Here is a 25,748-nt window from a genome sequence, read left to right on the forward strand (position 1 = left end):
CCAATTTAAAGTAATTATTACCTGGTTAATTCATAGGTTTCTCCTAATAGTGGGTTAAATGGTTTGCCAGTTCTCTCCCACTGAGAAGCTACAGCAGAGACTGCAAAAGCAGCTACAGACTGAAAGCAAATTAAGAACACATTGGTATGAGAACAGTACATTAAAACTCTAAGTTTAACATATTAATTTGTTGCACTTTTCATTAGTATTCCAAAAAGAAATTGCTATATATTGCTTAAGGCAAAAACATTTGTAAGCCATGGGATAAGTGATATAGAAGTGGGAAAATAGAAGCATTTTTTAAGATGCTCATTTCCAAAAGGAGTTATTTTCTGCAGTAAGTTCTGCCAGGTTACACTTTGCTTCTCTACAGACCTCTGTGAGCTCAGCCTGGTTTTTTGAATCTACTTTTCCCCCATTTTTAGTGCCCCCCACCCTCAGCTCACTGGGAGCAGTGACTTCTTTCCTGGTGTCAGGCAAGAATTATTTCTAACACAGATGAGACTCCTTGAATCCCACCAGGAGGTACAAATGACCCTGAGTTGCTCCTGCAGGCTGGGAAGCACAGGCAGGACTACACAGACATAGAACACAAGATCAACATTCCAGTTGCACTTAAATCAAAACAGAGCTGTGAGCAACACCAGCACAACCCAATGCACACAGCTCTGGTTTCACCATATTCACCTCCTGGCTGTGAAACCTGGAAGGTCCTACATTCTACTCTCAATAACAACCAATTCTGGAGAAGAAAAGAGTGGTAAATCTTGTCTCTGTCACAACAACTTTTCATCCAGTAACTTCAAAAATCATAAGGCCACTCAAGAAACCAATTTAGGATGACCTAAAGCCAAGATTTCATCTTTACAACAAATAAAACCACAAAAAGAGTCGCAGTTAAAGCAGTCCCTGAAATGAGTTGAGGTACCTGGCCATGGTCAGTTGTGGCATTTTCCTTCTCAGGATTTTTGGCTTAAACCCTGTGCAAGGCATTGAATGTGACAATGTCACAGATATTTGATACAGCCACTATGAAACAAGAAACTTGTCTAGACAGACAAATATGAGCACTCTCATGGTAATGACTGAGAAAGAAACACACTCCTGTGAGAAACTGTGGTAATATCAAAGACTGGGAGAAAAAAGCTTCTTCTGAATCCCCCAGAAGTGATAGGTGTTCTTACCTGCATTCTTTCCAGGGGATCTGCATGACTACAAGCCTTATTAATGAGGTATATGTGTTCCATGTATTCTGTTATCCGTTGAAGGAAACTCAATGGCTCATTGAAGACAATGGGCATGGTGATCTTGGACAGCTCCTGCATGACCAAAGGTCGGGTTAATTTCTTAGACAAAACACTAAATTAACAACTGACAACAACAAGAATTTTGAAAATAACTTGTGGGTGAGTTTATTAACAGGATTCTTCAAAAGACATCTGGCAAGGCTGTGGCAGCTGGAAGGGGCTGGAGGCACTGCAGGACCAGCAGCCCAATATAATAAACAACTCCAGAAACTGATCCAGCCAACCCAGTAAATTCACAAAAAGTGTTACCTTCTCTTCTGTAAAGCAGAAGAGGTTAAATGTCCATAGGTAGTAGCAATAATGTGCCAACCAGCTCTGTACTGATATGGAAGAGCCAAATATATTTCCCCTGGAATCCTCACCTACCTATTTGCACAAAATCTCTCTCCTGTACTGCAGCAACCACAAATTAATTGTTGAAAGGAACAGTTACATAAAGAATAGTATTTGAATTGCTCTAACAAATTTTAGTACCTTTCTTTAAGCAACCTGTTATTTGTGTCAGAACAATTCCCATTTCACATGTGGATGCAAGACAGGTGTGAAGTTCACACAGAGATTTCCAATTCCCCAGGTCTTTCACTATATCCAACAAATTTGGTTGTTTAATTATGAAGTTGCACTCATGACTGAGCACTAAAGCATTCATGTAAGTTCTTAAAAATTAGTGGAAAGGAGAATGCAACATTCTCCTCATCTTCTCACAGGCAGCAAAAGGAAAATAATGTTAACCCAACTGGCTTACACTGATTTGGTCCAAGCAAAAGATTCTAGCACTTATCCCAACAAAAGGAGTTTTGACAGTACAGCTGTGCAACCCAGATGACATGAATTAATAAAATAAAGCCCTAAATGACATTTTGCTAAGTAAAGAATTAAAAAAGCAAGATAAAATTGTGTTACTCAAACCATATTTGACTATAGTTTAATGGTTTTAGCCTAGTTCCTAAAGGGCATCTTCAGAAATGCCAATCCACATGTCCCCATGGAGAAAGAATGTAAAGAAATAGTAGTTAATGAACAAATAAATGTTGAGACTTAAGAGTTGCAGTATAAAATTATGTTCTTTTGTAAAAAAAAAAGGCAAAATGCACCAGGTATTATTCTGTCTTAATGTCTAAGCAACAAAATTAACCCACTGACACTGGGAAACCCAACACCAGCACGTTTCAGCCAAGTTAACTTACCAGTCCAATGCATTTCTTTAATATGCTCCACACACTAAAATCACTCCTAGAAAACATGGGGGCAGGTAATGATGTCCTGCAACAGAAAAAAAACCAACTCTCATCATCAGTCCCTTAAATAACAAGCCATTTTCATTTGTAGGGATTGAAGTGATGTATAAAGGGAAGTAAAACATTAACCCAGACTTGGAACAGGAAGCAGACACATTAAATGGCTTTTCAATTTCAGAGAATCAGCCTCTCTAATGAGAACAGTAATGCCCCAAAAAATAATGAGCCAGCACATGCTCAGGTGTCAGTCACTGTGTGACACACTGTGCTTACCTGTGTCTCTTAATTCCATTTTCTTGAATCTCTGTCTCTCCGTTGTGCTTTCCAGTCCTATTGCTTTGGTGTGGATCCAGGTCAAGCATCTCTGGGACTTTATGATTTGCTTCTGAAAAGTCTCCTGAAGAATTGTCAGAATCAAAGCCTGTACAAAAACATAAAGCAACAGTTTTCTTAGAAACCTCATGATACCACCCAGTGCCACTTGTATTTTGCAAGTCTCACACCTTAAGTGCACTTACACCAGGTTAGTTTATTTAAAGAAATCAGAGTGAAAACCCTTTATTAAGTGACCTAATTTCCAAGGCCATTATGAGCCAAGTACTGCATTAGATTCAAGAATTCTCAACTCATTTTTCACACTGCTGAATATAAAACCAATTTAGAATCTTAAAAGTTCTTGAGTAGCTCCTAATCAGATTATCTGTATTGGCTCTTCTTCAGAGCTGCAGTGATTACAATAATTTTGTTCAGCTATGTAGTTTTTCTCAAAGACCTTACAATATTTCACTTACACTCCTAACAGGCAAGAAGAAAAGAAGAATAAAGGACCATTTTACAATCCAGGGGCAAACACCCAGACAACTGGAGCCACAGAAGTGCAGGATATCTTATTTTTACCACTCATGTGTGCAAACCATGAAACAATTCCCTAGAGGTTCCAGCAGGAACCTGGGGACACCAAGATGACTCATTACCTGAATTAATACAATCCTTCACAACTGTCACAGTATTACAACAGAAAATGCTGCTGTTCAGTCAATGCAATAAAGGAATATTTTTCTGAGATTAATTCTAAGAGCACCAACTCCCTCCTGAGTATCAGAAGGGTTGATCCTTCCTCAAGAAACACAAAAGGTTTTAGTTTCCAGCTTCCAATTTAAAAGTCAGAATCATAAAGAAACATGAAAACATGGGTATTTGCTGGCATACAATTCTTGCCATGGTTTTAAGGAATACATAACAAGATTTTTCCTTTCATTGCATTCCAACTGTCACACCCTGGGCAGCCACTTGTTACCATCACACTCAGCCACAGCCCACCCCAGAGTCCAGCTGTAGGTACAGAAAGATTCTGAAATATTACAAAGCATGTGAAAAAATCAATTTTGACAAAGATTATTCCAATTTTAAACAGAGGGAAATGTTGTGACCCTCTGTAATTAACCTTTTAAATAAGTAGTACTTCAACTTTACTTTATTAGAGCAATTAATGCCAGGCACACATTCAGAGACAGAAAGCAGCATTTTTTTTTCAGGGATCAAGACCATTCATAACATTCAAAACTGCACCAGGAAGCACCACTGATAGGATCTTATTTGGTAAACAGCAGCTGTAATGAGTGATGTCATGTCTTTCCCATCCTCTACGTTTTGATGTCACAAGCATGTAATTATAGAGCAATAACCACACCTGAGTCTCAGTACTCAGTTGGAAAGTATGACAGTCACAGAGATTCAGGTCGTTACAATGAAGACTGCCCTGAAACACCTGTCTTCAAAAAATACACATACACAACTTCAGTCAACTCACAACAAAGTATTTACAATTTTAAAATGGTATTTCTAATAATGTATTTGCTTTTTTGGAACCTGTTACAGTACAAGGAGAAGGAATAGGCAAATACTTCAGTGTACACCAAAATAACTTGTATTAGTTTGACTGATAAAGGTGGAAAAAAAGGATGAGTTTTCTGGGACATGTGCCCTCACTTACAAAACTGATCAAGCTCCCACACCATAAGGAACAGCATCACTTCAATGACCAAACCACACCAACATGGAAAAGTAAAGCTTTTAATAAATAAATTTAATAAACCACTGGCTTACAGGGCAATAGTTATGAAAAAATCTTACTTGAATTTTGGTGTTTACTTTCTACCTGAAACCCTCCAAATCCTATCAAATGGTCATTGGTTTTATGGACACTGGTTTTTCTGTTCCTCCTCCATGATTCAGAATTGTTTTGCCCTTTTCCTGTACAGCACAACAGGACTTCAGATTGAGGTATATATAACATTTATGGACAATAATAAGTCACTGGTAAGTAAATCAATGCCAAGTCAAGCAAGTGTCTTGCAGACAAACTACAAAAATTAAATCCCAGCTCCAGGAATGTAAGACACATCAGACACTTTTATTAGAGTGCACCTCCACTTAATTACTTCAAAAAAAAACCCCAAACCCACTTGGGTACTCAGCCAGATAATCACCAGACTTCCAACTACACTTTCAACCTTAAACAGCACATTGCTTGTCTACTACAAGCCCTTTGAGAAAGTTTCAAAAGCTGCTTCTCAGTGAAGTTCTAAGTGTTATAATTTTGTGAAGGACTATCCAGAGAATGTTCTTCACAGAGGAAGTATATCTGAAATAAAAACAGTTTACTGAATTGATTTGCTGTAGTTTTGCTAAGTTACAAAGAGCTGCCAGTTAAGTTGAGAAACTGAGCAGCAAAGTTTTACTTACAGGACAGTTTTCACACTGAAAAGCCATTGGGAGTGAGGATAAAAAAGGGAATAGGGAGCCACACACAGAAATGCAATGTCAGAAATTATTCAGACATCCCAACTTATGTGCATTAAAGGGTGAAACAAAAGCTTTTAAAAAGTCCTAAATTTTCAAAGTAAAATCCTTAAGCTGGGTGCCAACACGAATCTATTTCAAGAACTTAAAGAAAAGTGACTTGCCAGCAATTCTAGTTTTCTTAGCCTTCCTCTTCCACATCCTGCAAATGAAACAAGTCCACTCAGACTACTCCACATCAGCCCAGGGAGCAGAGGCACCTGGTGCTGTGAGTCATGGACACGAGAACACCCCTTGGTACAGTCAGCAACTTCCCTGAGTACTAATTAAGTCTTGTCAGCCCAGACAGAAAGGGAATCAAAACAGCACAGCACTGAGAGCCTTCAGTTCTGAAAAGGGTATAAGGAAGAGGGATAAACATGCTGGAAGAGCAGACAGCCAGTGAAGCAAGAGGTATTTTTTTCTTTGACAGAAATTAAAATTCCACACTTCTCAAAACAATTCCATCTTCACAACTTGTAGCTGAGGAGAGGCAGGTTGGCCTTTCTCAACATCTGCAATGCTAAAACATTATGGCAGAATCCATTGATTCAGGCTGACCCAGGTGTTATGAAATTATATCCATTTGGCAGCAGATACCTCATTTTCTCCTCCCCAAGTGAAAGCAACAGTTTACAGTGAACACCATCCTCACAAATACACCAGGCTGGACCAACCTCATGGGCACAGAACAGATTTCCAGGAAACAGCAGGCCAATATCTAAAAAAGCAAACTTAAATTATTCATGATCTCCACAATAAACTACTCTGGTAATTAGCCAAGAATTTTCCTGTTCTGTGGCAGCCTTTTCATAAAACACTTTGGCAAAGAGGTATCTGACAGAATTAATGAAGGATGCAGCTCTGACAGAGCAGACTCAGATAGCACAAAGTCTTTATAAAGTCTGTGGTGAGATTAACACACCCAAGGTGACACAGATCAAAGTTACCTGGTCCTGGTCTCATATAAAATTTTAAAGAATCTGAAATTCATCAAAGGAATCACCTTTCACCTGATCCAGTCTCAGAGAAGGCTACCACTGGTATTTGAGAAAAAGCAGATTCTTGACAGCTTTGCTATCAGGAATTAACTGTCAAATTAATGTCAAGCATTAACTGGGAGCACAGGTAACATTCCCAAGGGATTCCCAAGGGGACTACTCATTCATAAGGGAAGGATGACAAGTGTCAGCAATGCTAAACACCTCTGAATGAAAAGACACTGCTCTGCATGGAAACTCTTTACTGGTCACTAACAGGATTCATCACCTGAATTACCCAGTCCTGAACACTCTGCACCTTCAGGAGTGTCATCACCACCCACTCAGGGGCAAACCATCTGCCAGGAGGATGATCCCAACCACAGCCTGCAACTCCATCCCACGAGCATGTCTGTGGATGTGATGGGACAGTGTCAGAAGCAGGAAACTTCTCTGCCAAGGAGCTGAAATCCACCACAACAAAAAAATCAGGGCTCTCCTTAGGACAGATTCATGTTCTAGAGGAGGATGTCATCGATTGATAACTATGGCAAAGTTGTGGCTTCCTCACGGAGTGAGCCCAGAGTATCTTAAAGGAGGCAGCAGATACTGCCTGGGCTGCTGCTGAGACCCTGCAGACTCCAAAGAGCAAGAACCCACAGAGTCCAAGTGCTCTAAGCCTGGTTTGCTGCTGACAGGACACAAATCACAGCACCCAATTACTAAAATCAGTGAACTTGTGGGAACACTTTGCAGGTCCCTCTGGGGAAACCAAGGGCCAGGACTGGCCAGGAGCAAGAGCAGAGCGTGGTGTGCACACTGATTTCATCTCAACACGGAGCTGAGACACAGATGAAGAATGTGCTTGTTTTCCTGGCAGTCACATCTTCATCCCAGACTTCCAGCTGAGTCTAAAGGTGCTTCTGCCCATCTACTGATCTGCCCTAGAAGGAGAGTATCCTTGGAAAGCACAGCCTGAGGAGTCTGCCAAAGGCTTTTAATTTTTTTAAATAAAAAATTTGGAACCCCAGATCCTGAAGTTTTCACTCTGGAACCTGGAGGGTAACTTTGGCTCAGAAAGGACCTTGATTGTGAACTTGATCTCCTGGCAGTATTTGCTCTACACCTACCATAAAAAAATAACCATTAAAAAATAACAGGCAGATAGGTATGACCAAGACCCATAAAACCTGAAAAACTCAACAAAGCACTATCTGAAAGATACATGATGTAAACAGGAGAAAAGAGTTGCTGCAGCAGATGGGGAACAAGAATGCAGAAAGACCTATTTACAGTTGTTCTTTGCACCACATTTATGTATGACTTGGACAAGACACAGCTACAAAGAACAAGGTATGACTTCACTGGGTTTGTGCAAGTAATTCATCAAACTGTCAGCATCTCCTAAAGCACCCAGCTAAAGAAAGGGATTGAGCACCTGTCTTTAAAGACAGACAGTCCTGAAGGACAATGAATCTGAAGGGAACTATTCAGATTTCAAACTTAGCACTTCTCTCAAACCAAGTACCTGCAAGGCACATTCCAGGGCAACACATATAACAGATTTATATATAAATTTATCTTTTGCCAGTACATTCCTCCCTGTGAAAGAGTAAGATTAGGAGAGGACAAGGAGTGCTCACAGAACTGATGCACATCTCACTTCTGAGCAGTCAGGCAAGACTGCAGGAACAAGAACAACTCCTGCACAACAGCTCAGAAGTCATTACCACCTGGAGCACTTGTAGGGGGAAATAACCCTTTGAGGTTGAGGTGAAAAAGAAGAGGAAAGAGGACGAAACCAGATGAGTCAAACACTGAGGGCTGTGCTCTGCTGCTGTGAGAGACAGAGCAATGCACCACCATCAAAGCTGCACAACACAGACCTCATGCTCAGAGGCACATTTCTGTACACCTATTTCAGTGGAAAAATATCTAGTTCATTCATGACTTTGGTCCTGAGCTCCTGGAATTGAAAAATTACTTAAAGACATACAGCAACAAACCGTTGTGTTTTCAAGATTTTAATGGTACAACAGTTTGAATTTACACATGAATTTGGGCTACTACCTCAAACACTCCCAGCTGGCCTGAATGCAAACCAAATTTCCTCCTCTGTGACACAGTTGTGACAAGTCCTGTACAGTCTGTTGTCAGTCACGTTGCTTCTCCAGCCCCCTTTGTTTACTCCTCATATGCATTTCCAGTCAACCGTGTCCAAGTCCACTTTATGCACTTGAATCTACCACGTCCTTCCCTTCCTTCAGCTTTCACACTTCCCATCCCTCTCTTCTCATTCCTGTGACTCCACATTAACCACTCCACACTCAGCATTTCTCATTTCACCTCTGAAACTTCTCAGGACACATTTCAGTGGAAGACTTTAAAATTGTTTGAGATCTTTGAGCAGATTTCCCTTTCCTTTACTAAAACACTTCAAGCATTTTATTTCACCACTAAAACTATCAAAGGCTCTTATAAATAACTATTGATCCTGACTAGTTCAAAGCAAAGTACCATTTGATACACTGCTCCAGTGTGAAGTGATTCATGTTTACTTTTCCAGAAAAAATATGGGACTGCAAAGGCTTTTGGCTCCCTATTCTGAAGGCACAGTTCTACAGTTATTTGTTTCTGACTAGAAAAACATTTTCTACCTCAGTTCCTCAGGATAAGTTTTCCATTAAAATTAAAAAAAGGGATAAAATAACAATTAAAATAACAATAAAAACCCATGGAAAATATTTCACCTTTCAAAAGGCCCTACAAGCATTACTTTTCAAGCTGCTATTAAATTACCTGCTTTTCAAGAAAATGGAAGCAAGCCCTGGCCACTAAAGGACTGTTACAGTGATTAAATGACAGCCAGCATTAAGATTTAATAAAACCCCCTCATTTCCAAGCCTGAACACAAATTATAACTCTCCCTTTCTGCTTTTCGAAAGACAGAACTACAAATTTCACCAGCAGAGGTTTACTTTTGATTTATTATTAACAGCTCTATGTCACTGGCCCCTCACCACACACACAATGCAATTTACAGCTTTTTTTCCCCCCTTGGCACTGTGCCCATCACTCACCCGTAACGGCATCATAAAACTCTTCCTCACTGTTCATCCTTCAGAGTGAAATCTCTGCACAGCCAAACCAGCTCCCTCTAATGCATCCTTGAATTTGATTTAGAGATCAAGTATCTGTGTGCTGTCAGGGTCTTCTTTTGCAAATTCCCAGCTGCTTTAGATGATCTGTTTGACAAGACAGGGAAACAGAATTAGCAGCTTTCACATTTCCTATTTGCACAAACATGCATACTTGACAAATACTAATTTTCCTGTTTCCTCCCATGGTAGAAGATGGATTTTTGCATTCATAAGTAAACAGCCTTCTTTGATACCAAAGTAATTTTGAAGATGAACACTGCCTGCCACAAGAACAGCTGATTTACTATGCCACATTTCTCTCCCTATAAATACTTCATATACATTGCTGTAAAATATAACTTATTTACTGCAAGTTAAATTTCAGTCAAGTATAGCTGAGAGGAGCAGAGAACTGACAGAAGACAGCTGGAAAAACAGAAATTCTTTCCAGTAGAAGATAAGCCTTACTGCATCCTTAACCAGGAATGTCAGGAACAAGAAAGAGAATCTTTATATCTCAAAATCTGAGTGTTCCATAAAAATGTTTGGCCTCACTCCACATCATGAAATCAGCACCAAGTGACCCCCAGAGAAGTTTTGTCAGGTTACTGCTACAAACCCTTGAAGACAACTGGAAATTTTTCCCTCTAGGAGTGTAAAGAGCCAACACACATTTCCTCAGTAGAACCAAGCACACTGCAAATAACTTCGAGATTTATGAAGCATTCCAGCTCTACTTTATGCACAGACTAAATTAGGTTTTTTCCAGATGGTTGGCAATGGTGTAATGCAAACATTTTTACTTCACCCAATTTTAGTTTCAGGAGAAGAACAAGAAAATTTAGTTTCCACTCTTACAAATGTTCACAGCTACCAATAACAAGCCAGGCACACAACAGACAAGAGCATGGCAATGCTATTGATATCTCCTCCAGAACAACCTCAATCTGTCAGTCTCAATTTTTTATGATCCTTGAAGATTCCACTGCTTTTGTGACAGTAGTTTCTCCAGAGTAATTATAACTTGCACAATTCCATTCCAATTAAGAGAAACAAAGACAGAAGCACACTCTGCTCTTAGTAGAAGAGTTTACCATGTTTGAAGCCAATTCCTTCTTCTCTGTAAGAAATCAAACTGTGTTTCAAGCCCTTTTTCCCTTCAGTGCCCAGAACAAAAGCTGTTTGAATGTCTCACACACACACAGTCCTTCCAGTTGTCCATTCAGAAGGAGGAGCTAAAACAGCCCATTATGGAACTCATTTAAGTTAATGAACAGTGTTTGCCTTCAAGTGCTGTCTGTCAAAACCAGGTATTTCACTCTGCCACTTTTCCCACAGGAACTTCCAATTTCCTTGCAACTACAGGATTTTGTATCAATCTCTGCATCAGCAATTTCATATTTACAAGTTCTCACCTCCACAAGGACTAAACTCTACATCAGCTTCTTGCCTGCTGCTGCAGTGCTGCTGCAGTAACTCTCAGCTGGATGAGTTTCCTCCCCTTTTCCCTTTGCTGCTCTCCAGCCAGAGAGACCTTTACACCTTCTTCAGTTTTCTTGCTCATCAGTAACAAGTTTCTGACTTCTTTTGCCAAAGCTCTGCAGTGTCCTAAGCAAGGATGCAACAGCTCAGAACTTTAAGGCAGAGATGTGTCTGTCTGGAGAATTCCAGTGCCAGGCTGGAACTCAAGGCCATCAGCAACTGAACTGAACACCAGATCTGCTATCACAGAGTGGACTGGGTTAGGAAGGACCTTAAAGATCACAGTTTCTCCAAACTTTCCAGCCCCACCAGCAATATATTTGGAAGAATCTCCTCCAAGGACTCCAAATATGTCATGTCTTTGCAGAAAATCTCTCCTGGAGGATACAACTATGTAAACTTTTCTACAGGAGTGGAAAGAAGGAATGCAAAGAAAACTATTGCTACAGAACACCAGAATTCACCTCAGGACGAGTGTTCACCCCAGATACAATTACCACACACTGGAACAGCTCCACTAATTTGCCAAAAAAGAGTTGCATTAGAGGGCTCTTTAACCCTCCATGTGTCCATGAAGATGCAACACATTTATGGTTTCAAATGTGCACAAATATTGCATCCTTTTGGCAAAACAGCAGCCAGTATTTCCAGCAGGACACTTGTATGTGCACACAACACCCTCTAATACCCTCTCATGATTTGTAGTAGCAACCACAGTGTGTGTATATATATGTGTATATATATATATATATATATACAGTATTGTGGAGAAGGCACTAAGAAATAAAAATTATTACTTTAAAACTGTTAGTTATCATTAAGAGCCTTAGAATAACAAAGGCCACACAGATGAATGCCAGTTTCTCCCCTCCCCTCCCCTGCACAGTAATAATTGCATTACAAAAGGACTTGTGAAGTGGAACTACACCCCACAGTGTTCACTTTCACTGCAGAGACAACCACGATTTCCTATAAAAACACTCACCAAGTCCAAATGAAGTGGCCAGAAACAAAGACTTAACTGAAAGCAGAGTTGTGCTGTGCTCTCCTGACCTCACACCACACCTGAAACTCACTGCTATTGGAAAAAGACATTCACTCATAGCCCTGTAAGTTACAAACAAGCTTTGTAACTATTACCTAAAGGACAAAACATTGACTGAAATCACTTCAAATAATAGTCACAAACTGTCCTAAGGTGCTGGGAACATCTTTATAAGGATAGTGCAAATGTATTTTGCTGAGTTAAACTAGGAATAACTTCACACTTATATCACTTCTTTTACATTCAGTTCTTTTATACAGCAGAGATTAACATGAATTTGCATGTAGCTGAACACACAGTGATAACAGCATTCAGCTTCCATGAGCCAAAGAAATAGGATTAATTCCTTTTCTCTTACTGAAAGCAACAGCAAAAGTTACTTTCAGCTAGGCTGAAATGCCAGAAGACAAAAACATCCTGGTTGCTTCATATTCAGTATTTGCAATCTGTATTTCCTCCTCCAAGTCCACGATGCACCCAGAGGAATTCACTTACACCTGAATAACTGTAAATAACAGGTTTTACCAAAACTGCCACTAAAGGAAGGTACAACACTCCTGTGTCAGAGAGAGCTTCAAGAGCTCAGGACCAGCTGTCCTGGAAAATCCTTCATGAAGCATAAACATGGTAGCATGTTCTCATCTTTTAGTCCTATAGTGTAGAAGAAATACAAAGTATATTTAGATATTTTCTTATAGACATAGTAATTATTAGGGATGTAACAAACAAGTTTCCACTCAGGACTTGGCTGGCTCCTTGTTGGAGAGAACAGTGTTCCAGCAATCAGGGTTTGCTGGTTCACAGGCTGGAATTACCTCCTGGGCTTCCCTTTCCAGGCAGAGCCAAGGGCTGAGCTGGTGCCCAAGGCAGAGACACCCAGAAAGGTGTTTTTTGTGGGGACACACAATTATAAACAACAGGGAAAAGCTGCAAGTCAGAGCATCTTAAGGGAACTGTAAATTTGTCATTTAATGATGACAACACACCCCTGTCCACAAGCAGCCCAGATTTTGTGGTTTACAGCAACAAAGCTTATCTATTTCCTCATATTTTAAGGCTGTGTATTGGTACAGACTAATTGGATTTATTATGGGATTTGTGTGCACGAGTGAAAACTGACACATTTATTTTTGTATCAAACTGATCTCCCTACAGGAAAGATGCTATTTTTGAATTTCAAACTGAAAAACAAGAGATAAAAACATCCAAAAAATAATAATACTCATCCCAACTGTACCACTTTGGTTAGTAAATCAATACTGCAGCTCTATTATCTTATGTTTCACAATTCTCTGTCCTGGGTTATCCAGAATATTCACATGAAGATGTTACTCTTTGAAATCACTTTTAAAGTGAGTGCCAAGCAATTTACAGAAAAATTCACATAATTTATCGAAGCCAAGTCCTGGACAAGTTATTTGGGTAGAATCTAGTCTTTCTACTCAATTTGTCTATTTGCACAGCAATTCCTAAAATATACAAACCCAAACTAGGAAGAGTTAAGCCAAGCACAGCATGTGTAGCAAAGAAGTTGTAAGAACTCCTGGCATCTTTTAAACAAAGAACAACCACTTTGGCTCCTCTGAAGCTCCTCCTTTGCACCTTGGTGATGTTGCACAGCCATCTAGAAACAGGCTCAAAAGATATTTTGCTGTCCAATAACACAATTTAGAAATGCAAATACCAATGTTGAAATAAAAATGCCTTTTTTTTACCCCAAGCAAGAATCCCCAAAACCTGAACAGGTAAAGGACAGAAATAAAACTGACTACTAATCACATGGGCACAAAGTTTGATTTGTATTTTTGTTACTAAGAGGTCTCATTAGTGATGCACAACAGGTCAAAAGGTTACCTGGAGGGAACCTACAAGAAAGGTGGAAAGGGACTTTTTACAAGAGCATGTAGTGACAGGACAAGGGGGAACAGATTCAAATTGACAGAGGGCAGGTTTAGACTAGATATAAAAAGAAATTCTTCCCTGTGAGGGTGGGCAGACCCTGGCACACGTTGCCCAAAGAAGCTGTGGCTGCCCCATCCCTGGAAGTGTCCAAGGCCAGGCTGGACAGGGCTTGGAGCAATTGGGGCCAGTGGAAGGTGATCCTGTCCATGGCAGGGGGTTGGAATAAAATAATCTTTATGCTCTCTTCCAACTCAAACCATTCTATGATTCTATGACACTCATTAAAACCCCTTTTAATTCTCATAGTTTATTAGAAAATGTCACACATTCCTGTATGACTCATGACCATGGACAGGCCCTTTCTTAAAAGGACTTTGCAAAGGCAAAGGGCAAAGCAAAGCAGGCAGTTGAAACAAATAATGCAGAAACACAAGAAAATACCTGCACCACATCCATAGCACACCCAGAAACAGGTTCTGCAGAGAGGAGGGAGTCACTCAGAATGCCATCCTGCCTTCCAGAAGAAAGTCTGTCACAGACAGGGAGAACAAACACAAAGGGCAGTTGCTAAATGTGTATGGTCTCAACACACACTGAGAGAGATCCCGAGAGGTTCACGCTGGGAGCAAACGCTCCTCTCAGCGATCCCCAGAGTGTCACCAACTCCTCACACACCCACAGGGACTGCCAAGGGCCCGTGAGAAAGGAGAACAAAGTCGTGGCATATCTGTCAATCAGCTGGTGATGAATAATGTCACACACGGTGTTCTGTCACTCGGCAGTGACACCCACCAAGTCTGGCTCCCAGTGACACACTTGGCTTTAAAAAGATTAACTCTGTGCAGGTTGGAGTGTCCCCTACAAGGTCACAGTTCCCAGAAGCAGAAGGTACAGGAACTCTTCCAGAAATACATCAGTCCCAGACTTTGCCCAATTCCCATTTTAAACCATTTCCTCTCACTTGAATTTATTTTTAAAACCAGGCCAACAACAGCACAAGACTTTGCCAATCACTTTACAAGCCAATTTGCTCCACACATTCTGTGATGTGCAATACAAGAACCTCTCTGAGAAGAGATGCACATTCCACCTCCATGGCTGGTCTGCAAAACCAGCTTGTGGGGACCCCTTGCCTGCTGAGCAGCACTCTCTGGAACCTGTACTCTCCACCCCTACATGCCAGACAAGGCATATAATGTACTAGGAGAGGCTCAGGTGGGAGACAAGGAAGGATTTCTTCATGGAAAGGTTTGTCTTGCACTGCCATGGGCTGCCCAGAGAGGTGGTGAATTCACCAGCCCTGCAGGTTTTCAAGACTGGATGTGGCACTTTGTGCCCTGGTCTAGTTGACAAGGGGATGATCAGCCACAGATGGGAGTCCATGACCTTGGAGGTCTTTTTCAAACTAAATAATTCTGTGATTCTGAGGCTGTGGGGGTGACCTGCCATGGTGGTCCATAACATCATTTCATCTCCATACAGCTCTCCAAGTACTGAAAGTTGCAATTTCCTATGCCACTTATCTGAATATATCAGTAATCCCACAAATTTGTCACCTTGAATGTTTGCTCCTTTACAAAATCCATTTCTCAGCAGAAAAAGAATAAAAACAACCATTTATGCCTCTGTCACCAGGATTCTGGATCCTTGGAACTTACACAGGATCAAAGACACCCAGAAACTCGTACCCAGAACAACCTGTAAGAGTTTAAACTATTCTCACTTGGTTAACTCGACTAGTTCCTCCATACTAACTTGTTCTTCCAGGTTAATCCTCAACAAAGACCCAGCCGGATAACCGAAAGTTACTCCTCCTTAAAGAAACATTTACATTTCTATAGAAAGAGCAGCATTTACAGCCCAGCGGCTCATTGGGCTGGAATGTGGCTCAGCAAGCTCAGGTTTGAGGCTGGCTGAGCAAAACTGCAGTGGCCTTTTCCTCTAGACCTGAGGCAGAAGTTTCACATCATGCAGCAGTTCTGGAAAGCTTTGCTGACTCTTCCTGCTACCTTTACAAATCCCTTTCTTTTCCACTTTGAAATCCCATGTTCTGGCTCTGTGAGACACATAAATAAAACACTCAGTCGTGTGGATTACAGAGATATTAAATCCACTTGTGAGATCCAGGAGCATTTAAGTAAAACCGAGTACAGAATCAATAAACTGGCATGAAAATAACCACAGAGGTTCACCAGCACAGGCAGGTGGGGTGTCAGGAGTTCAACACACTCGAATTAGATGCCACCAAAGAATTCATGAACCAGCACATTCATCAGCTTTTTCACATGCCTAACAAGGTTTTGTGGGATGTGCACTTCCACAGCAAATTTTAAAATCATTTCAGTTTATTAACTTGAAAAGAGAGTAATTGCAAGCAATTAAAAGTAAAAACAGAGGGGAAAAAAGTCACTTGGGACCATCCAAAAATGTCACTTGGGACCCTCCTCACAAAAACATTTTCATTAGTTTGATATGACAAGGACATGGGGAAATGTGAATTTTCCAAGTGAAATAGAGCAGGTTTAAATTAAGTATTAGAAGGAAATTCTTCCCTGTGAGGATAGTGAGGCCTTGGCACACATTTCCCAGAGAAACCTTGGATACTCCATCCCTGGAAGTGCTCAAGGCCAGGTGGGAAGGGGCTTGGAGCAACCTGGGATAGTGGAAGGTGTCCCTGCCCAGGGCAGGGGGGTGGAACTGGGTGTTCTTGAGGGTCCCTTCCAACTCCAACCACTCTGTGATTCCCTGGATGCACCTTCTGTCAAGAAAGAGACTCCAGAGGACCCAGCAGATCAAACAGACACACCCCTCACATTAACACTAAAATTAAGAAATGGGGGAAAAAAGGAGAACCAAAAACCAACAGTCTACAGCATGACTGGTGGAATAAGAGCCAACCTCCTCATCTCTTGAGCTGCCAGCTGAAATAAAACACAGCTGTGGTACTTCAAGGGATAGAAATAAATAACTCGAAGTAGAAGATAAATATTCATGTGTGTTTGCTTCATACACATCTCCTGAAAACATCAAACTGCAGTGTTTCATCTCAGAATGAAAGCTCCAGCAAGGATGAATCTTAATTGACTTATGAAATTAGGTTACCAACAACACTGGATCTAAAACATCTACAAAAATTAACCAAGAAGCCAATTTAATTGGCAATTTAGAACCTGCTGTAATTATTATGCACTATGAATCTCTTTAACCAGAGAGCAGCTACACAGATGGCAGAATCCAGAAGAGGATTTTCTTTACCAAGTTAGAGCTGCCTCTTACTCCAAAGTCTGAATGTAAAACCATCTTCCACCAAGATGTCTTGGCAAGATGAAACTCTCTCTGTGTCCACAACAGGAGAATCTCAAGTAAACAAAGTGCAGAAAGGCTGAGTGATGAGGACCAACACAGGAGCCAAATGCATTTATGGCAGGAAGAATCATGTTCTGTTCTCTCAGGAATGCCAATTTTTGGTGATACTTCACAGGAATTACAGACAACTGAAACTCTACAAGTCTGGCTTTAAACTGATCTCAGACCACAAAATTTGGTTTTGCATCAGGACAAATGACAAGAATTGTTCCACACACAAATACTGCCCCCAGCACAAAGCCACAGTGCTGCTACAGGAGGTATTATTTATTAAACATAAAAACTGTAACGATGGAACTGACAGAAAATACTCTCAACTTCCTATGGAACCCAAGGGCCATTCCCCACTTCCACTTCAACCAAAAATTCTGTTCTACAGACAAGGATATTGGCCTGAAGATCTGTAAGTCTGATAAACAAACAAACTTGATTCCAGCAGATTAATATTTTCTGATGCAACAAGCTTCACTGAAATTCCCACAAAACCCTGTAAATGTTCTCCTCCTTTAACAGTACCTCAATATTTGAGACGTTTTTCCACCTGAGAGCATCTGGTACAGCATTTTTCAGACTTTGTAACTTTCCTTTGGAAACTATTTCATGGTCCATGATTGTAAAAATGACAAAATTCCCTTCTGCATTGCTCTCTCAACACATGATGCAGAATGTTGTGTTTGATCAAGAGGGATAAACCAGCTCATTTCAAGCCACACTCTTAAAAAAAATCATTCACTATCGTATTGTAAAGTAGTTACTTCTTAGTAGTTTCCTGAGGAACTGTTTCACCTCATTTGTAAGAGAGAGTGGGAAGAATCAATAACTCCAAGCACAGGGGCTTTGGATACAAGTGCCAGTACACAGATAATTGATCATTTATGAACACTTCTCTTTGAAGGTAAAGTGTCCTAGTTCAGCAGGAGGGACCAGCTAACCCTGTGTGGGGGTGATCAAAGCTGTGTATTCTACCCCCTCTATTCATTCCCCAAGGACAATGGGCCATTAGCAGCAGCTGCCCAGGGAGCCATTATCACTTCACACCCAGCCTGAGGGGGGCGGAGCTGCTAATGGGCCATCAACAGCCCAACACCCCCTGGCTCCCAGAGTCAATCACCCATTGTGTGAGTCCCCGCCCAGGGGGAGGGACTGAGTGCTCCCTGAGGGTACATAAGTGGTGGGTAAGAAGACCTCGGGTACTTCTCGTCGGATCCAGAGCAGCAGCAGGACCTCGACAGCAGGAGATCACCGCTCTCGCCCAGACCACAGCCCTCGCCTGCACCAACAGGTTTTTCTTTTCCTTTTGCTCTGGACTTGGGGGAGCCACAGGGGTCTCAGCACAAGGGCAAACAAACCCCCTTGGGTTTGTGCCCCAGGACACTGGGTTATACTGCTGGGGTATTGTGAGTTGAAAGCAATTTCCCTTGTGTGTCAGTGTTGTTATAATAATATTATTATTAAATTTTAGCTCTGACTTATAATCTCTCTCGTGGTGAGTTCATTTTCCCTTGCTGGTTCACCTTCAAACCAGCACATAAAGTTAATGACGTTTGAGTATTTCTCTTCACGATGCAACCACTCCTACAAATTGATCACTGAAGTGAAGACAATTACAGAGTAAAACATCACTAGAGAAAACCCCTGGAATAACAAAAATAGTTACATGTTTAAGTTTGTAGATCTTCCTACTCAAAGGCACTTCACAGAATCATGGAATGGATTGGGTTGGAAAAGAGTTCCGAGATCATCAAGTCCAACCCTTGGTCCAACTCCAGTCCCTTTACCAGTTCATGGCACTCAGTGCCACGGCCAAGCTCAGTTGAAAAACCTCCAGGGATGGGGAATCCACCCCCTCTCTGGGCAGCCCATTCCAATCCCTGAGCACTCTCTCTGCAAAGAATTTTTTTAAGCTTTGTCTCTGTGGTTCTGTTCTCTCCAGGCAGGTGCAGCTTTACATTTATTCTGTACAAGGCATCTTACAAAATGATTTTCACAGAGACTCTTAAATAATTGTGATAGCAATTTTATTGCAAGTAAAGCAGGAGGACAACAGTGACTAACCCTGTGCAAGGCCCTACAACGTAAGAAACCACGTTCATGTCCACCAACAGCTCCTCACACACTGAAATATAGAAAGTCAAGAGTTTATGTTATGGTTGAATTTCCTTTAAAGCTACTTTTATAGTAGATACCTAATGGATTCCAGCATAAGGTTATTACTGTGCTTGCTGGTGTAAAGAGAATTAAAAAATAAAATAAAATAAAAAAATTAAAAAATAAATAACATAAAATAACATAACATAACATAAAGTAACATAAAAATAAAATAAAATGAAATAAAATGAAATAAAATAAAATGAAACAAAATGAAATAACACAAAATTTAAAAAATAAAATTAAAATAAAACAAAATTAAAAAAATAAAAAACAAACAAAAAACGAAAACAAAATTAAAAAAAAACAAAATAAAACAAAATTAAAAAAAACCAAAAAGCTAAAACAAAAATAAAATAAAATAAAATAAAATAAAACTCTGACTTCTCAAGACAGGACAAATATCTCTGTTTAGAGTTCAGTGTTAATAAAGAATCCACCCAGGTACCTGCTCAGTAACATTAACCCCCTTTGGGTAATAACACATGCACAGCACTTCGTTTAAAACAGACCATGTAAACAAATCATTTACATCTCTGAGGATCGGTGGCATTTTTGTTGCACTTTTAAGCAACCATTCAACAGTTTCATTGGTGCAAAACCCAGAGAGAACCCAGGCAGGAGGGTCAGTTCTGTCCTCCTGACATGGTCCTCATGTTGGTGAACACAAACTGCTGGAGGGCCGTTTATGGCCAGGCTGGGGAGGGAATTTCTTTTATAACTGAGAGTTATTAAAAGGATTCTTGTTCTCACTTGATTGCACGGACACGTTGTAGGGAACAGACTCTGCACCAGCAGCTCAGTGGCCAGAGCTGGTCTGTGAGTTAAAGAGCTGCAGAGAGTGATGGGAACCAGAGTCACCCCCGAACTCACACCCACCTCCAGACTCCCCACATCAGCTCTGCCTTGAACCACCACCAGAACCAAAACACAACAAGATCTATTAACAGATTCTTTCAGGAGCCCTAAAAAAAAATTTTACTCAGAAGAGTAAATATATAATGAAGTGGATTCACCATCCCTGGAGGTTTTTAAACTGAGCTTGGCCGTGGCACTGAGTGCCATGATCTGGTAAAGGGACTGGAGCTGGACCAAGGGTTGGACTTGATGATCTCGGAGCTCTTTTCCAACCCAATCCATTCTGTGATTCTATGAAGTTATCCATTCATGAAAACACATTGCTTGACAAATATCCTAAGCATGAAAATTCTGCAACACCCCAGAGGTTCAGAGCATCCCAACAGCCAGAGCCTGTATCTCATCTGCAAGTCTGAACTGGACTCAAGCAGGAACTCCACAGACCGAGGTTTCCACTCAGTTTAACACCAAGCAGAGAGCAAAGGAGAGTTTAAGTTTTGGACTATAAAACCAAGAGGGCCAAGACTAAAAGGTCCAGCTCTGCTTCTGCAGCTGTAGGGACAATTCACCTTTTGTGCACCCTCCCTTCCACCAGATTGATAAACAACCCCAGGAACACAACACTCTGCAGCCTCTGCATTTTCTGAATGGAGGCTGCTGTAATTTACTAAAAGTCTGTCTCATTATGTGCATAATAACAATTATGTGCACAATAAAATATACTGAACTAGTCCAAAGGACCTGTCTAGACCAGCAAATGAATTTCCAATTGTAAATGTATTTAAGAGAGGAAGAAAAACCAAGTTTAAGTAAGCTTAGTCTATTCTTGTCTATTCTTTAGACTATTCTTGTAACTTATTGATCCTGAAAATTCAGACATTATCTTTGTGCACTGAATCAACAATACTTTTTTGAAGAGTATAACTGAAAGTTATGGCAAGCCACATTTGACACATTCTAATTGCTTATTGCTCTCCTGCAACTTACTATAACAAGCCTTTAAGGATACAAAATAAATAATTACATCATCATACATTTATCTGCATGGTAATTGAAGAATTGAAGTATTGAGATAATGTATTCTTTAATTCCAAGTTCCATGGTTGTCTACTCCATAAAATAAAACACATAAAAGAATTGTTATAATGCATAACTTATACTCTTTTGCAATAGGATGTTTCCAAGTGACTGATTTGTTCATTGCTCTCACTTTTCAATTTATTCAGCTTGGAGAAGGTGCCCCTGGGATCAGTTACATGTTCAAACTCAGCAATAACATGAGCACTCCATTTTTAATTATTCTTTGCATACCTGATTTTCTGCATTTCTTCCAAAACATGTAAAGAGAACTAAACATTTTAGTTCCTTCACAAAGAAGAGACTGAACACCAAGCATTGCAAACATCACATGAGCATCACACACAGACCTTCCTTGGATGTCCATGGCTCAGGTGACAAAACTCATGCTGAAGTGAAGGACTAGAAAAATGCCACCCTGTAAATGGCAGCCCCAGATTATCAACCAGGATGATGTAACATTGCACTTGCTCAAGGACAAGTCACTTCAAATACCAAAGCTAATAAGTTATCTCCTTAAAAATTCAGTGTACTTGCAGGCAAATATTGCTTTCAAACAACAACCAAATGAAAAAAAAATCATCTGACTGGCACTACAAACACTGATTTAAAAATACAGCCTTATCAAAGCAAAAAAAAAGCCTGGTTGGGATGTTTTCCAGCCAACACTAAGATAACAGAAAGCAAAGCCTTCCACCTTTGTTCTAGGTCAGCATGTGTGAAGTTCACACAGTAGAATTCACAAGAAGAAAAGACTGAAAGAAATACCAGTTTCAATCACAAGACCTGTCAGCTTAAGCAAGTACATCCCATGGAAAGCAATAACACTGTTAAAATTGATTTAAAGAAACCATCCAACAGTGAAAATGCTCCTCTGTAATCAGTTACTGCCCAGCAAACACACAACTGAAACACAGTTTTTCAGTATTGCATCAAATGAAACCTTTAACCTACCTAGTCTTCAACTACTTGCAGGCACAGGGTTTGTTGTCTAATTATCATTTTCTATCTCCAACTTTTGGCTTCTGTTTCTAAGGTAATATTGGCATGGCTGAAGAGCCAGTTCTGGAGGAAAATGTCACATTTATTCCTGGACAGTAGAGATCTCAGTGTTTCCTGAAGTTCCAAGTTCACCACGAGGAAAGCAACACTCAGAATCGCTCCTGCTCTTATCCCTGATTGCCCTCAACTTTCTGCCACGTGGTCAAACATCTGTAGGGTCTGACAACTATTTTAAGAAAAAACTGTGTTTACTGTAACTGAAAACCCAAAGGGTTCCTTGGGGGAAAGTCACTGCTGGGAATTTCTTGTTTCCATGCTAGTTTAGCCAGTTCTCCCACTTCCATCCCACGGCCCAGTGCTTTATGTTTGGAACTTACCCAAGTCGCTGCTTCCAGAAACTGCCCTGAGGTTTTACAAGTCCCTGAACACACTGTTGCAAAGTTTAAGATGACACATATGTGGTGGCTCCAAGGTGGCAACATGAACATGGAATTACAGAACTTTGGAAGGTAAAGTTGGAAGGGTGAATTTTATTTTTTCTTGCATGTCAAGCTTTAGAAAAGGAAACACTACCAGAAAAGTGGTGCAGTGTTGCAACTCAACACTGCAGGTCCATGTCTGCTCTCTACTCCTCCTGGAATCAAAAGTGAAGGGTATTTTAACTGAGGAAATTCACAGTAAATGGAAGCAATATCTGCTTGGGCAGATACTTCTGAGAGGAAACACAAGGCTATGGCAGACATAAAAATCAGAAGGTGATTTTGAACCCACACCTGAAATTCTGGCCTGCAAGAGCTGCAGAGTCCAAAAGGAGCCCTGAATGCAAACACAGAGACAGCACAAACACAACCAACATCCAAATTAAAAATGGCAACAGAACTTATACCTTTGTTACCATGCAGAAGTTCTGGTGGCATGTTATTTAAAAAAAAGCCTTTTCTCCTGCTATTTTTCCCATCTTGCTCGTCTCCCTTTGAGGAGCTCTGTAAGAGAAACATTGAGTGGGTCACTGAAGAACACAAAAAAGGCCAAACTCAAATAAACCCGGAGGCCTCTCGAGGCTCCTGCGCCGAGCCCGGCACATCCCGTGGGGAGCTGCGAGCCCTGCGCTGCTTTGCTGAACCACCCGGCTGCAAAACCAACCGGGAAAATGGAATAAAACCAGAAAAGGCGCAGCGGAGCCGCACGGACCTGCACCCACCGCACGGCAATGGGAGCTGCGGCGGCGGAACCGGGCAGGGCACAGCACCGGGAGGGATCACAGCACCGGGGGCAGGGAGGGCTCAGGCCCGCACCCCGACACCCCTCGCTCTGCTGCCCGACCCTGCAGCGCCCCGGGCGCGTCAAGGGCCCCGCGCAGCGCCGGGGGAGCCGCTCCCCGGGACAGCGCGGCCCAGAGCGGAGCGACCCCGGGGGTGGGGGCCACAACCGAACCGGACCGAACGCAACCCAATCCGGTCCAACCCAACCTGGCCCGCAGCGTCACCTGCAGCGTTACCGCACCTGACCCGCTCCGGCTCCGCTCCCGCAACGGCGCCGCCGACACCGAGGCGGAAGTGCGGCCCTGGCCGCGGCGGAGTGACGGGCGGCTCCACCAATCGCAGGCCGCGGCCTCGCCCCGCCGCTCCCAAGACGACGAATCAGCTCCCAGAATGCCGCCGGGAGGCGGGGCGAGAGAGGCGAGGGGCGTCACCGCCCCGGGCCGCGCCATCGCCGGGCACACCGCGGGCCAATGGCGCGGAGGGGGCGGGGTTATGCAAATTAACCTAAGTCAAAGTGTAGGCGTGGTTATGCAAATTAAATCTCCCGGCAGCCCCCGGGGCGCGGGGCCGCTTTACCAGGAGGGATCCTGGGGGTCGGTGCGGCTCTGCCTGCACGAACAGAATGATGGAGCCGCTGTCAACTCATGTGTTTTGTGGGAAAGTTGTGCCATCAGGCCGTTGCTAGACCGGGAGATTGGTCACCTTTACGTCAGTAGGATGAGATGTCATTCTCAGTGACAGGTCAAGAAGGCATGGATTTTTTGTCAGTCCATGTCTGACCTCCCAAACGCTGACTCAGAGTTGCAGCTGCAGCTGCAGGTCCTTCCTGCGGTTTGAATTCATCATTAACACGAGTTCAAGCCATATTGGTTTATGTAACTTTCAGGCCACCTTTGAGACAAGTCACCTCTAGGCAACACCTGCCACGGGTCGATTTTCAATTCCCTCCTTCATCCCAGTGATGTCCTCCATTCCCTCCTCCATCCCAGTGATGTCCTCCATTCTCTCCTCCATCCCAGTGATGTCCTCCATTCCCTCCTTCATCCCAGTGATGTCCTCCATTCCCTCCTTCATCCCAGTGATGTCCTCCATTCCCTCCTCCATCCCAGTGATGTCCTCCATTCCCTCCTTCATCCCAGTGATGTCCTCCATTCCCTCCTTCATCCCAGTGATGTCCTCCATTCTCTCCTCCATCCCAGTGATGTCCTCCATTCCCTCCTCCATCCCAGTGATGTCCTCCATTCCCTCCTCCATCCCAGTGATGTCCTCCATTCCCTCCTCCATCCCAGTGATGTCCTCCATTCCCTCCTCCATCCCAGTGATGCCTCCCTTGTGCTGCTGCTCTGATGGACACAGAACCCCCGGGAAATAGCCAACAAAGCCACGTGCTGGTAGCTCAGAGTTGTGCCCTCCCAGGGGAGAAGCCACCAGGTGCTTTTCTTTCCCTCGCCCCAAACTTGCACTTGTTCACACACAACAGGTGACAGGAGGCAAGTCCGTAACAATCCCCTTGGACTCAGTCATTGCTGGCAGGGTGAAGCATTTGAGACTCTGTAGTTGTTGGTGCAAGTGTCAAACCTGTGAGTCAGGAGTTTGAAATGAATTTGACTCATGACATTTCTCTCATGCAACACCTGTTCAGCTCTTCTCATCTACCTGCTCTTTTCTGAGTCTGCAAGGTGTTTGTTTCACATGCACACAGAGTTCTCCTGCGACCAGGGGTTTGGAAATCTTTTCCACTGAAATGTCTGTGTCCTGCCCTTTTCATACCTAACAACTGAAATCTCTCTGGAGCTTTAAAAAGAAAAAAGAAAAAGAGAACTACTGCAAAACATGCACATCTCAGGGGTTTTTGGGAGAGAAAATCATCCACCCTGTGGAGCTGGAAACCAGCTTGGGAGAAGTACTCCTATCACCAACATAAAACATGGATATGATTTTCTTGTCCTCTTAAGCAGGAAATTATATGGGATATTGTGAGGGTCCAGCACTAGAACCAACAAAATGCACTCAGGAATGATAAAGTGGAGCCTGAATAAGGAACTGTAGGGAGTGAAGGAGGGAGATGAGTCACAGAAATATTTATCCTCAAAATTATCT

General features: G+C 42.0%; 1 protein-coding gene across 8 annotated transcripts in view; it reads right to left on the bottom strand.

Annotated features, from left to right (window-relative positions):
* The window catches only part of OSBPL2 (oxysterol binding protein like 2), a 36,125-nt gene extending 12,129 nt beyond the window's left edge, over positions 1 to 23,996 (bottom strand). For 2 of the 8 annotated variants that reach the window (XM_071572827.1, XM_071572820.1), the window contains exons 1-6: positions 23,273 to 23,366; positions 9,447 to 9,611; positions 2,819 to 2,966; positions 2,495 to 2,570; positions 1,185 to 1,319; positions 22 to 119 (exon numbers count right to left, since the gene is read on the bottom strand). In XM_071572827.1, coding sequence (XP_071428928.1) covers positions 22 to 119; positions 1,185 to 1,319; positions 2,495 to 2,570; positions 2,819 to 2,966; positions 9,447 to 9,483 — 494 coding nt within the window. In that variant the 5' untranslated portion in view covers positions 9,484 to 9,611; positions 23,273 to 23,366. Of the gene's footprint in view, positions 1 to 21; positions 120 to 1,184; positions 1,320 to 2,494; positions 2,571 to 2,818; positions 2,967 to 5,511; positions 5,536 to 9,446; positions 9,612 to 14,376; positions 14,465 to 23,272; positions 23,370 to 23,872 lie in introns of those variants that run through there. The other 6 variants (XM_071572821.1, XM_071572825.1, XM_071572826.1 and 3 more) reach the window with 6 other exon arrangements.
* Positions 23,997 to 25,748: the final 1,752 nt, after the last annotated feature.

Source organism: Pithys albifrons, chromosome 18 (assembly GCF_047495875.1).
Source record: "Pithys albifrons albifrons isolate INPA30051 chromosome 18, PitAlb_v1, whole genome shotgun sequence".
In the NCBI taxonomy this organism is placed as follows: domain Eukaryota; kingdom Metazoa; phylum Chordata; class Aves; order Passeriformes; family Thamnophilidae; genus Pithys; species Pithys albifrons.